The following is a 14,458-nucleotide window of genomic DNA, read 5'->3' on the forward strand; positions in this document are numbered from 1 at the left end:
TGGCAGATTGATTACACAACTAGCTTAAGAACTGTCTATCCTCTGTTTTTTCTCTGTATATTGTTTATATTTCTGGACATTGTAAATTTTAAGTATACGGAAAAAGGGTTAAGATGTATCAGTGTAAGTCATGTTGCCCCCTTTCATCTAGGAACCCCCAATATTTGACATGTCACCACATATTTAGAAAGGCCCATCATATACAGCAGCCTATGAATGAGAGAACATGTGAAAAGCGGTAAGCTTTTTTTATTTTTTTATGCTAAAAACAGATTTTTTGCATGTCAACGTAAATTTTCTACATGGCAGGTAAGGTATGATTTATGTAAAAGAAAACATACCCAGGTCTAAATATATACATCTGTGAAGGCAGTTGATAAGGAGGACACAGGAGGCAGGTTGCTCCACTCACAGGTAAGGATTTTAATGACCATACTTCAGCACTCCCAGCTTCACACACTATTCTCTTCAGCTTCACAACAATCACTTTCTGGACCCAGGCTCTCTCTCTCCCTGGTCTGCTGGCGGTGTGGCTCTTTTATGCCGCTCTCCCCGTGCTCACTGTAATTAGAGAGAGGTGTTCGACATAATTTAGCTCAGGTGCAAGCGCCCTTACCGCTTTCTCTCTCTCCGGACGGACGCTTGACCACGCCCCCGCTGCCACAACATCATACATGTTGGTGAAGCATTTTTAAATATTTTCCCTGAAATCGTACTGTAAATGTGGAGTTAAAATAAAAATACTTGACTTTGGGGGCACAATTTTTCAAAGAATCACAAGATGCACTTTCAAGGAGAACCCCACAATTCAACCCACAATTCAAAGAAAAGGATCAAAGATTTTCCTTACAACATTATATACTGAAAAAGCATTGTCAGCCTCACAAAGTTTGGAGAACTGCAAGAAGGGAGTAATACTTCATATTTCTCAGCAACCTTGGCTGGGATGTGAATAATAATAACATATTAGATGGTTCTGTCCAATATAGGATCTTTTTGGAACTTTCTTTTGCTTTTCTATCAGAAATTCAACCATTTTTATCTTTAAAAAATGAAACACTGAAATGATGGAAATTTCTGGCTGGTGCATGGTTATCTTTGTGAAAATGTGCAACAAAATAATGACTTTGGAAAGGGATAGTACATTCTCTCTCTCTCTCTCTTTTTTTTCTTTTTTTTTTTGTTGTTTAAACAACTCATTCATGTTCATATTTTTATTTGAAATTATGAATAAAGGTGACTGCTCTACTCAAGGGCTGAAGCATTTTGACATTTTAGGCAAATATTGAAAACCTGATCTGTACTGTACGTATTGCAATCTTTTAATGCTTTTGTACAAACCTAGATGATGTGTGTGTTAATGTTTGTATTTACAAGCATGTGCCTCCACTGTTCTGTTGTTATTGGGATCCATGAAGACAAACCGTCCACCACCAAAGTCCACACCATAATCAGAGAGGTAGAGTAATGATGTGTAATCAAAGGATCCATAGGTCTCCTGTCAAAAAATTACAAATATCTTAAACACCACAATTAATTATTTTCCTTACATCCTCAAACAAACCTCAGCATGAGCCAAAAATACTTTTCAGGAGGTATTAATCATTAATCTAAGCTTAGTTAGTGGAATTTGAGAGGGAGAACCAAATTAAGCATTAACATATCTGCTGAGTTTTTGGAATTTTGGTTGTCTCAAAAATAAGAGCGGATCTCTGTTGAATGGATTTATTCATTAATTCTTTATTCATCAATTCATTCATTTTTAATTGCTGTGATTTTTGTAATGTAGAACAGAGAAGTAAAATCTAACAAAACATAGCCCTCGGGTAAACTCTTTGCAAAAAACAGTGGGTAGAATTTAACAGTCACACTGGCAATATACAATACATGTTCTGCTTTATAAGGGGAACCTCTTTAGTGATCCCAAACCACACAGGCCTCAATTCTCTACATGTCGGACAGACTTTTAACTTTGGCAGTTCTGCCGTTCTTCTGACCACAGTATGTTCTTTCCGATCCTTTTTCCAAGATGGAATATGTGGAATATTCCACACACCTACCGCAGAGGGAGTACATCTGGCATTTAAGGCACTTATTTGTTTTTATTACTCTTTCAATGTCAAATTATCAGCCCATATTCCCATTTGAAGGAGGGCTCAGCACAATATCATAAAAGTGGTGTAATAAGTTTCTATCTTAATATGACGAGAAGTAAAGTGGAATTGTAAAATTGTACAAACAAATGACAGAAGTATTTTGAATGGAAAACAAATACATGCAGTAAAGGAAGGAACACTACTTTGATATTAGGGTATGTATATAGGGTCTGTATATACAATTGAAGTCAGAAGTTTAAGTACACTTAGGCTGAAGTCATTAAAACGTCATGGTTACTTTCTTAACCTCCGTTCCTTGATGGAGGGAATGAGATGTTGTGTCGATGTAGTGACACTAGGGATCACCCTTGGGAACCCCAAACATCTGCTTTTTTAAAAAAAGGCCAATGAGAATTGGCGAGTGGAACTTGCATGCCACTCCCCAGGACATACGGGTATAAAAGGAGCTGGTATGCAACCACTCATTCAGGTTTTGTGCTGAGGAGCCGAGACCAGGTCCCGGCCATTTCAGCGTTGTGGCAAGAGGGACACAACGTCTTGTTCCCTCCATCAGGGAACGGAGGTTACGAAAGTAACCATGACGTTCCCTATCTGTAACTCACTCTATGTTGTGTCGATGTAGTGACACTAGGGGTCCCTATGCAAAACGCCACAACTATCTGAACTGTGTTATGTGAACTGGCAGTGTGTGATGGGCAGACTGTTGTGTGCCTCGTAGCCAGCGCACCAGGCTGTCACGTAACCTCCCCCAACGCTCCTATGAGTGTCAAACGGTCCTTCAGGAACAAGTCGACTGCCCAACGATAGGGACAGGCTAGCCCAGCCGAGGCCTCTTTTCCTCTCTTTTCTCCCCAAAAAGAGTGGAATTTGTTAACCGACTGGGAGCCATAAATGTCTGCGTTGGGGGGTGTCCCTCCTAAGGGGAAGACTCCGCAGAGACCACACCCCGCCCAAAAAGGGGGGAGGGGGTATTTTGAGTGGAATACGTCACATGGCCTTACCGAGTCTCATCGGAAGTATGTCATGTGGAGAGGTCCCATGGTAGGTCCTACCCAAAGGGGGAGGAGTTGCTACAGAGCATGGCGACCGGGGGCAGAGGGGCCTCTGCCCAAGAAAGACGCAGTTTACCGACAGGGAAACGATTTTGCAGAGGATATCACATAGGGTCGCCTTTGGGGAACCAGCACATGTGGAGCACCTACCTCAGTACAGGGTCTCATTAGCGCACATACTGGGCTGGCAGTGGGTTTCTCCGCAAACTCAACTGCCAGAGGGCTAAGGAGGAAAGTCATCCAGGGATCACAGTCTGTGAACACGACTGGGAGTCAAGAGCGCACGTCTTCACCTCAAGGGAGGGGAAAGGCGCTATGCGCAAGCGGTACACCCGGCCAGCTGTCCCAGAACTTACCTGCTTGTGCCTGCCAATACAAGGGACGAGACCGGCTCAACCCGGAGATTGTAGAACCTGGCAAAGTGTTGGGTGCTGCCCAGCCCGCTGCTCTGCAGATGTCTGCCAAAGAGGCGCCACTGGCCAGGGCCCAGGAGGCCGCCACACTCCTGGTAGAGTGGGCTCGTAACTCTGCAGGGGGTGGCATGTCCTGAGCCTGATATGCCATCACGATGGCGTCAATGACCCAGTGGGCGATCCACTGTTTGGAGAGAGCGCTTCCTTTCCGCTGTCCACCAAAGCAGACAAAGAGCTGCTCAGAGCTTCTAAAGCTCTGCATGCAATCCAAATAGATGCGTAAAGCTCGCACCAGACACAGCAACGCCAAGGCTGGGTCTGCCTCCTCCTGGGGCAGCACTTGCAGGTTCACCGCCTGATCCCTAAAAGGGGTCGTGGGAACTTTGGGCACATAGCCTGGTCGGGGTCTCAGGATCACGTGAGAGTAACCCGGACTGAACTCCAGGCACGATTCGCTGACAGAGAATGCCTGTAGGTCCCCTACCCTTTTGATGGAAGTGAGCGCAGTCAGGAGGGCAGTCTTTAAAGAGAGTGCCTTAAGCTCAGCTGACTCCAAGGGCTCAAAGGGAGCTCCCTGTAGACCCCGAAGGACTACAGAGAAGTCCCACGAGGGGACGAGACGTGGTCTGGAGGGATTCAACCTCCTAGCGCCTCTCAGGAACCTGATAATCAAGTCGTGCTTCCCCAAGTACTTACCATCTACTGCATCGAGATGAGCCGAAATAGCGGCTACATACACCTTCATGGTGGAGAGGGAGAGCCACCCCTCCAGCCTCTCCTGCAGGAAGGAAAGCAATGATCCGACTGCGCATCTCTGGGGGTCTTCGCATCGGGAAGAACATCACTTAGCGAACAGACACCACTTCAAGGCATAGAGGCGCCTCGTAGTGGGAGCCCTAGCCTGAGTGATCGTGTCTACCACCGTGGGTGGTAAGCCACTTAGGTCTTCCACGTCCCATCCAGGGGCCAGACGTGGAGATTCCAGAGGTCTGGTCGCGGGTGCCAGACGGTGCCCCATCCCTGAGAAAGAAGGTCCTTCTTCAGGTGAATTCGCCAGGGGGGCTGTTGCAAGGAGCGTGAGATCCGAGAACCATGTCTGGGTGGGCCAGTAGGGTGCTACTAGGATGATCTGCTCCCAGGACGTGAGTGTCTCGTAGCGACTTGAGGCGCTGCTGTCTCGAGAGGAGGAGACGGCAGGCGAGTTGTGACATGCAACGGAAGCGTAGACCGCCTTAACGATTGATGTACGCTACTGTCACTGTGTTGTCTGTCCGGACCAACATGTGCTTGCCCTGGATTAACGGCCGGAAGCTCCGAAGTCGAGCAGTACTGCCAACAACTCGAGGCAGTTGATGTGCCAACGCAGCCGCGGGCCAGTCCAGGAGCCGGCGGCTGTGTTCCCATTGCATACAGCACCCCAGCCCATCTTGGAGGCGTCTTTTGTAACCACAACGCACCTGGAGACCTGCTCTAGGGGAACCCCTGCCCATAGAAATGCAAGGTCGGTCCAAGGACTGAAGAGGTGGCGACAGATTGGAGTGATGGCCACGTGATGTGTCCCACGGTGCCATGCCCATCTTGGGACTCGAGTCTGAAGCCAGTGCTGAAGTGGTCTCATTTGCATCAACCCGAGCGGTGTTGCTGCCGCTGAGGATGCCATATGCCCCAGGAGCCTCTGAAAAAGTTTCAGTGGAACCGCTGTCCTCCATCTGAATGCCTTCAGACAGTTCAGCATTGACTGTACGCGCTCGTTCGTGAGGCACGCTGTCATCGAGACTGAGTCCAACTCCAAACCGATAAAAGAAATGCTCTGAACCAGGGAGAGTTTGATCTTTTCCCAGTTGACCCGAAACTCAAGAGTGAGCTAGGATTAGCAAGTCGTCGAGATAGTTGAAGATGCGGACGCCCACTTAGCGGGGCAAGGGCTGCCTCTGCGACCTTCTTGAAGACGCGAGGGGACAAGGACAGGCCGAAGGGGAGGACCTTGTACTGGTACACCTGGCCTTCGAAGGCAAACCGCAGGAAGGGTCTGTGTCAAGGTAAGACTGAGACGTGGAAGTACGCGTCTTTCAGGTCTACCGCTGCGAAACAATCTTATTGCTGGACGCTCGCTAAAATGCTTTTTTGCATCAGCATCTTGAACGGGAGTCTGTGCAAAGCCCAGTTGAGTACTCGCAGGTCCAGGATTGGTCACAACCCACCACCTTTTTTCGGTACGATGAATTAAGGGCTGTAGAACCCTTTCTTCATCTCGGCTGGAGGGACAGGCTCTATCGCGCCCTTGCGCAGAAGGGTAGCGATCTCCGCACGCAAGGTAGCGGCGTTCTCGCCCTTCACCGAGGTGAAGCGGATGGCGCTGAACCTGGGCAGGTGCCTGGCAAACTGAATCACATAGCCGAGACAGAAGGTCCGGGTCAGCCATCGTGACAGGTTGGAAAGCGCGAGCCACATGCCCAAACTCCGGGTGAGGGGGACCAAGGGAATGATCACATCGGACGTACCGGCGGGTAGGGCCTCGAGGCGGGGTGGAGCACGAGATGCCACGTCGAGGTGATTCGAGCCCCGTGGCCATGCTGAGTCTAGGGACATCGAAGCACTTACCTGGCTCCTGCTGCCCACTATAAGATTGGCCGAGGAGGGGGGAGGAGGAATCTCGTCCCCGTAGTCCACCAGAACCTATCCCGTGTGGGCGTGTTTGTGCCACAGCTGGGCGCACAGGGGCGGGGGGTCCGCACCGGACATTCACACCGGACATGTGACCCAGGAGAAGAGGAAACCATTCTTTTGTCAGGCTTTTGGGTGCTGCAGCCTCCTGGGCATGCGCGACAAAAGATTCTCCTCCCGGCCCTCCACTGGGCGATGGAGTGGTCTGTCGACCGCTCCAGAGAAGCGGATCTCCTCGCCCCTGGGCCGCCCGTCTCGGGGGGGCTTCGAAGCCTTTTTTGAAGTAGTTTAAAAATTGTATACTTTTACTTGAGTACATTTTAGGTGCTGTAATTGTACTTTTAGTGTCCCTCTGTATTTTCATCCCTGTCAACGTGATTGGCTAGAGAGAGAATGATCAGTCTTGTGACTCTCGTCAAATCAAATCATGCATAGAAAACTTAAACGGCAGCAATATACCTGGCACCAACTGCTATTAATAACTTTTTTGGTTGGCTTACTGACCCAGAGTATATGGGCTGTTTTGAATTATGAATCTGATCTACTTGCCTATACTCTGTGTGTGTGGATCGTGACATGACATGTTACAGTTTTTTTTCTGCTCTTTCTAACAATTTTGGCATTCTTTGCATTGGTTTGAACATAATGTTTCAATGCACAAAAATAACTCACTCTGTGGGCATTAAGGGTAATTTAGACCCCACACACGAAATGGTTTTAATATTTTTCATACACTGCGATTTAAAATGGTGATGTGTATTTATTAATTTTTTTATCTTTTCATATCTGTAATCATGTCTTCCTGTTATTATTTAGCAAGCAGATACATTTAGTGTTTATCACAGATATGTGATGTGACAGTAAATTAATTTTGAAATCTAGTTTTTTTTTTTTTGGTTTTTTTTACAGAGAAAACATAGATCCAAATTAAAGTGGTTTAATTAATGCATATTAAAAAGAAGGGCTTTAAAAGACAGAGGTGCAAAAAAATAACCTTTGTATTTCTAAAGTTGGCAGTCATAATTTAAACTTTTGGAGGATCCCTATATGTTTTATTCTTCCTGACAATCAGCCATAAGAGTGAATGTGAATTACAGTATGTATGCTACATTTTTAAATTGCAGTGTACAGTGTTTGAGTGCTTTTAAATGAGCTACTTTTTTATTCTTATTGAAATAGTTTTTAGGACAGGTACTTTTACTCTACTCAAACTACTGAATTTTTTGGGAAGTTTCACCCTTGTCTCTTTCCACCCCTGCCAATCACCCTGGCTGTATTGCTTATGGGACCAGAAACTGTACAATGAAAAATTATATTGTTAATAATTGTTAAATAAAATGATAAAAAAAAAAAAAAAATATGCATCTAAACTTTCAAGTAATACTTGAAAATAACATTACAAATCGATAGTGGGGACCAGGGCTAGTAGTTGTAACATGGAGAAGTTGGCATAAGGAATATCAGTAATGATAAGATTTGAAGTAAAAAGTAAAAATGTGCAAATGTATGTTTTCTCTAGCAGAGGTTGTGTATGTTTGTTTTAAACACCTAGTTCAAAACCCATCTTAATTTTTTTTTTTTTTTGTAAATTCCATCCTCCAAATAAATTATAATTATTGTCAAATTTTTGTTATAGCTCTTTGGTAAATAATCAAACCACACAGGCATACAAAAAGACAAGGGTCAATTAAATTCTAAACACAGAAATGTTTGTGTTCTTAGGACAAAGGTATTTTTCATGAAAATCAGGTCGGGCATGTTGTCCCATGTTTTAAATGTCACAGTTTATCAATTTATTTTTACATTTGTTGGCCAAAACAATGTTTTGATATTTTGCATGTTTGCTTTTCCATTTTTGTTGTTTCATGAATCTTTTCAATTTCATAATTTAAAAAAAAAATAGACATTTGTGATAGGGGGTAATCAACTATCGGCCATTATTAGAACGATAAATAGGTCAATCTCTGGAAATGTCTTTCAAAGAAGAAAAAGTCAATATCTGCAAAGCTTTCCCTGGTGTCTCTGGTGTGAATAAATTCAAAAGAACAACCCCTGTGGGCTTGTAGCTACCCTGAGCGTTAGACCGTATTGCTTATGTGAGCAGAAACTGTAAGAAAAGATGCTCCGCTTAGGTTGTTGCTAACCGGGCTGCATCAAAAGTTCTATAGATGGACTCATGTCTCAGTATTGGTTTTTCCTGGTTTCATACTTCACGAAACATTGTGATGGGGCTCTTAAAAGTGATCTGCTCTTAAAAACCAGACCAGGACCCCTCTATTACACACACTGCGAGCTTAGTAGTCACACTTTATAAAATGCCTCTTTGCTTTGTAAGACCCCAGATTTGGCTTCTATCTTAAAAGTTCATTATGTAACGTTATACAGATAACAGGTTTCAGATTTTCCTAGTAATGCAATGCAGGTAAAATAAAGTGAACACATTATAAAAGTGATCCAAGGCCCTTTTATACAGTGGGGAAGTGAAAATGCTTATTTTTTTAAATTTTTCAAATGTAAAGCTCAATATTTTTCTACAAATGATATAATCAGTATAACGATTCAGATGATGAAGCCTAATTGAAAAATGTCATATGAATTCCAGAATTTCTTAGTACTTATGTTTCCCTTTCGCTTTAATTACAGCATGTTCTCGAGCCAGCATGGACTCCACAAGTTTATGCAAACCTGATGATTCATGTTATTCCAGCATGATTTAAGAATGTTCTAAAGAGCATCTAGAAAATCTTACCTTTTGTACATGGTCAATATCACAAATTTGATCACATTTGATTAGTTACCTTAAATATTTCTTATTCGTTTTACATTATGACTGTTTTCCATTTCTCAAAATCCTAAAACCTTATGTTAATTTCCAGGTTTGAATGAAAAAACAATCACATATTTTGAATGTAGCCTCAGACTTCTGAACCCCACTGTACAGTACCAGTATATAAAAGATATACTGTAAGTTCAATGCCACTCCAAGCCTCTATGCCATAAATTGTGAAAATAATAATAATAAAAACATAAATAAAATAAAAAAACACTACACATTAAAAGTTAAGAAGAGTGGTTGTGGCACTAGTAATACTGGGCCTTAGCCTGAGTTTAGATTGTATATGGTGTACTTTTTACATTACTGTTCAGCCCTCTGCACCACACATACAATCCTACAACTTATCTAATTTTCTACAACTTGTCTTTTCCAGCAATTTTGCATTAAATGGTTAAGTTCTAAACTGGTGAATTGAGTTTAATCCTTTACTATGGCTAAATGTAATTCCAACAACTCCTGATTATGTCGCACTGTTTCCACTCAAACCCTCAACAGTCAAAACCACAACCTACCACACTTCAAAGATAGTTTTTTGTAACTTTATTATTTTTTCCATACACAGAGCCTTAATGAGTTTTCTGACAGAAATGGAAAATAATAGTTATCTAAGACCGTTCTCTTCTAATACCAGCTAGTCAACACCATAGTGTATACTGCCCTCTTGTGTTCCTAAAGTAGCCACTGCAATTGTAGAGCAAGTTCTATTTTTAAGTGCAAATGTATTCAAATAGCCTGAAATGTACTTACACCACCATCTGAGCCAGCAAGTGATAACCCCAGTTCAGCTAACATGGAATAAGAGAACACATGTGTTTATGCAGTGTATATAGAATTTCAATGTGTTTGTCTGTGTGAGTGTCTGTGTACGTTTGTACCTACCAAGTCTTTGTGCCCCCTCCAAAATCACAACATTGTCTGAAATGGCTCTGCCACATTTTGTTGGGGTGCAGCCTGAGGACAGAATGCATCATCCTTTCATATTATTTCCTCTTCAAAGAAAACTGCATATTCTATAATGCATTCAGCAGGATTCTGAGTTTTGGAGTTTTTTCCAGAATCATCTCAGAGAGCGATGCTACTGGTCAAACAAAATCCTCAGTGGGATGCTCAATTGGCAACAAGAAAAGAAAGAAGAGCTACAAGTGAATGAGATGCCCTTGGAAGGAGAAAGAGCCAGAAGGTGGACAAATACACCAATTAGCTAAAGACAGAAGCTTAGATGTCTGCCTTTGTAACCAATCCAATTCCCTGATCATCTGACAATGTAAAACTAATCATACAGTCACAGCCATTGGCAAGTGAACAAATGGTATGGCCAGTCAGTTCACTAACGGTTTAATGCATTTGATATTACGTACAAGAATGGCAAGCTCCAAAATGATTGGCTGGATTGTCACACAACATCAGGGAGTCGGTGTACACAGGTTTTTATCAGTCCGCCGGAAAACAAAGCCCTGTTTACATTGTACTGGACTGATAAAATAGGCCTGAGCACTTCTGAGTAAGAAACAGTCGCTGGATTTACGACTAGTTTGTCCGGTGAGTGGCATCAAATCTTTGAAAGATAATCAGTTATTTTTTTATTTTTTATTAGGTACTTCAAAGCAAGTAAACTAGAGTTACATCTGTGAAACAGTTGGTGCTTATTAAAATAAGCATTAAATAACTGGTGCAATATCCACGATAGAAACTGCTGGGGGAACTCAAATGTTCCTACAATCACAAATGGCTGCAATCAGCTTTTTCATCCCCTGTTCCAGAGCTTATTACAGCTTGTGTTAAGAGTGTGGGATGAACAAGAGCCAAGGGAGTGCTTGTTAATCCCAACACTTGCTTTGTTCGTGGTGCCTACAGGTATCTTTTTGAAGCTGGTGTGAGGTTTAGTAATGAGTCCCGTGTGGGAGAATCAAAGATTGTCAATAACAGTTCTGGCCTCCCACCAAATACCTAACTTAATGATTTACCCCGATGGAATGCGCAGACGCTGACTTTGTCCAAACAAAGCTTTTTACTCACCCCCTATACCCCCCTTCGATTTATTACACAAAACTTTTGGAACAAAGAACCAAAAACTAAAAAGCTTGTTTCTCAAACATATGCAAGCCACAAGACAATTTCTCACAGAAATCAACAGAGACCTGAAAATAATTGTTTTGAATAAATTTGCGACCAGCATCCACAAGGGTTGCAAAAACAAAACATTCAGAGCATGATGTTTTTATTAATGTTCTTTGTATTTCTTCAAGAAGACACACAATATTCCTTTATACTTGACAGTTGCGGTATACAACACCAATAAAAGTTCAAATTTTCTCTCAGCATGCAAACCAAAGAATGTATTGGTCAATCAGTCATAAATTACCCATTTTGACTTTTTCCTGTAAAGACCCAGTGCAGTTAATATACATACAGGAATATTCCAGAGTTCAATACAAGTTAAGCTGAATCAACAGCATTAATGGGATAATGTTGATTACCACAAAAAAAAATTGAGGTAACATTGAGGCATTTACAATGGAAGTGAATGGGGCCAATTTTAGAGGGTTTAAAGGCAGAAAGTGAAGCTTATAAATTTTATAAAAGCGCGTACATTATTTCAGCTGTAAAGTTTTTAAATGTTCGCTTTTACAATCATTTTTGGGTTTACGTTTTTGCCACATGCCAACAATTTTATCACACTAAAATCATGTTAAAACACATATTGTCAACATCTTGTGGCTATATTTTTGAAACAGTGAGTATTTTCTGGTATATTTACAGTGAGTTTACAGATTGGCCCCATTCACTTCCATTGTAAGAGCCTCACTGTAACCAAAATCTTTGGGGTTTTTTTTACATAAAAAGAGGGGCAAGTCAAAATTAATTTTTGAAGTAATCAATATTATGCCACAAATGCTGTCAAATGAGCTTAACCTGTATTGAACCCGGAATATGTCTTTATATTATTTTAAAGTTTAATTCATTTGACACATTTTTGACAATAACTGTGCTGGAGGTTTCAGTTCAAGTATGTGACATGACTGGACAACACACAGTGTGTCTTATATGGCTAGAAAAGCAATGCCCTCACAAATGGAAAAATGTGTTGTTGTTTAAGATTGCTCCTTAAAGGGATATTACACCCTGAAATGAAATTCTGTCATCATTTTCTCTTCCTCATGTTGTTCAAAACCCACATGACTCTCTTTCGTCCATGGAACACAAAGGAGATGTTAGGCAGAATGACAGCTTCAGTCACCATTCACTATCATTGTATGGAAAAGGAGATGTGTGTGAAGTCATCAGTCCATGTGAAATTCATCCAGCTCACTAGTCCGGCAACTCCTAGCAGCAGGATGGCTGCATTACCTCTCCAAGATGAGGCCTGTCTCTGAGCATTTCCCCTGCATCAACACATACCTTAATGATCACACCAGTGATGACACACATAAATACAGAACAGCCTTAAAAAACAGGTGATGTATAGAAATATAGATTGATGCTCCATATTCTTTCCCATCTTACAACTTTATTTATGGAGCATGCATGTAGACTGCATCACTGATCCTGACAACATAAATAACAGCAGCTGCCAATGCAAAGTCAATGTGGGCTAACAGTTTCAGAAATACTTTTTTTCTCTCTCTCTCTCTCAATGGCGCTATTGCCTGGGCTTTTACTGATTCCTCGTCGCTGCACAGTCATTTTAATTTATAAAACTGTCTGTGTACATCAACAAAACACGTGTATGGTTTCGTTCCACTCCACTCCTTTGGTTTAACATATGTGCAGGATTCATCGTGAATTATCATGCAAGAACGTTGTCTCAAACGTTGGACATACAGAGTGTCAAAATAAAAGTCTACAAATCCACGGAGACGAATATTTCAAATACTTATCACGGCGCTATCGATGTGTGAAATGTAACAGAATTGAAATCACATAATTTATGCAAACTAACAAATTCATATTCAATGCTTTCCAAAAAGGCAAACAATGCTAATAAGTCAAAGTACTCCATCAAAATTTAATCCTTCCTTTCAAAATAAAGGTTTAACACCCACATTCATTTATACGTTGGCCTGAGATTTCTGATTTTTGGCTGTAGGTGTGAAAATAGATAAATAAAGAAATGAATCAAAGGAAACAGTTACTGTAATTATCTGTAATATACAGCTAGTTAGTTTGTGTGTTTTTTAAATTATTATTACTAATTGGTAGTATTTTTATTGACCCTCTGCTGGACTACCATTACAAGTCTTCCTTATTTTTCCCTTCTAAAAGATTATAGGAACTAATATCTAAACTTAGTTACACAACTGACTAGACAGTGGGAAAGATAGCAGCGAAAAATATTTGAACCCATCTGAACATCAGATAAAATATGTGGTGGTTGTTTTTCTACATAAACCGGTTGTACATTTATTATTGTTTCAACTACAACAAACAAACAAACAATATTTTTGGTTTGGGCTATTTTTTATCAAGAATTGTGGTTACACAAGGGCATAAGGAACGCAAATCAGAATATAAATCAGAAAATAAATGCGGCGTAGATATCTAGGTATACATTTACAAAAATACTTTTTCAGTTCTGTGATTAGTTGTTCTTTTAGTGCTCCTTGTCCTTTTCAACCCAAGTGTATCATTGTTTTAAAGGCTCTGACTGAAAGGTAAACGAGAGGTTTAGTTCTTATGAACATTGCTGTCTTACTGTAGTTGATATGAGAATGCCAATAACAATGAAAATATTAAGATATACATGAATATAAAACATAAGAGTGTAAACTTGAACTGGGTTCCACATGAAGGTAAAATGCTCATTTAAAAAAAATGTGTGTGTGGGGGGGGGGGGGGGGTTAATAAGCATAATTTCCCTCAAAGCCAATAAATGTAAAGATGTGAACAGTCCAACTCATACAAAAATTTCCTCAGAGTGAAACCTGCCAACCAACACTTAAGAATTTCAGCTTTGGGTAGAGGATATTTGTGGGCCACCACTTTTCGATGTTAGGCACAAAAATGACTTTTCGAAGAATTTAATGTCCCACTAAATTCTTGATGTTCAATGCTAGACTGCCACTACAAATCAATCACAAACACATGCAGAAAGTTCTCAAATCAACATTGGGGGAACACCATTTACCTACCTAATTTTTTTTTTTTATACTTATAATTGCACACTAAACAGAATAAATGAAAGGATATAAATTAACTCTGCAAAGGATAACTGAATGTATACATGTTCGGGAAAGCAATGAGATTAAGTAAAAAACAAATGCACAAAACATTGAATTTTAAATTAACTAAAGAAAATAAATAAAAAAAAACTACAATGTTGAGGGTATTGAACATATATGATATATTGCTGGCGAACTAGAAATTGAGTTTTCAATG

The 14,458-nt window shown here is 41.2% G+C and overlaps 1 protein-coding gene across 1 annotated transcript; it reads right to left on the minus strand.

The window, feature by feature from the left end:
• Positions 1-467: 467 nt before the first annotated feature.
• On the minus strand, positions 468-10,049 carry LOC127423343 (2-oxoglutarate and iron-dependent oxygenase domain-containing protein 3-like; the record flags this gene model as incomplete). The annotated part of the gene is made up of 4 exons (XM_051667556.1): positions 468-561; positions 1,375-1,498; positions 9,830-9,867; positions 9,962-10,049. Coding segments are annotated over 4 exons (273 nt in total), but the record flags the coding sequence as incomplete, so codon positions are not given.
• Between the last annotated feature and the right edge of the window lie 4,409 nt (positions 10,050-14,458).

This window comes from Myxocyprinus asiaticus, chromosome 32 (assembly GCF_019703515.2).
Source record: "Myxocyprinus asiaticus isolate MX2 ecotype Aquarium Trade chromosome 32, UBuf_Myxa_2, whole genome shotgun sequence".
Classification (NCBI taxonomy): Eukaryota; Metazoa; Chordata; class Actinopteri; order Cypriniformes; family Catostomidae; genus Myxocyprinus; species Myxocyprinus asiaticus.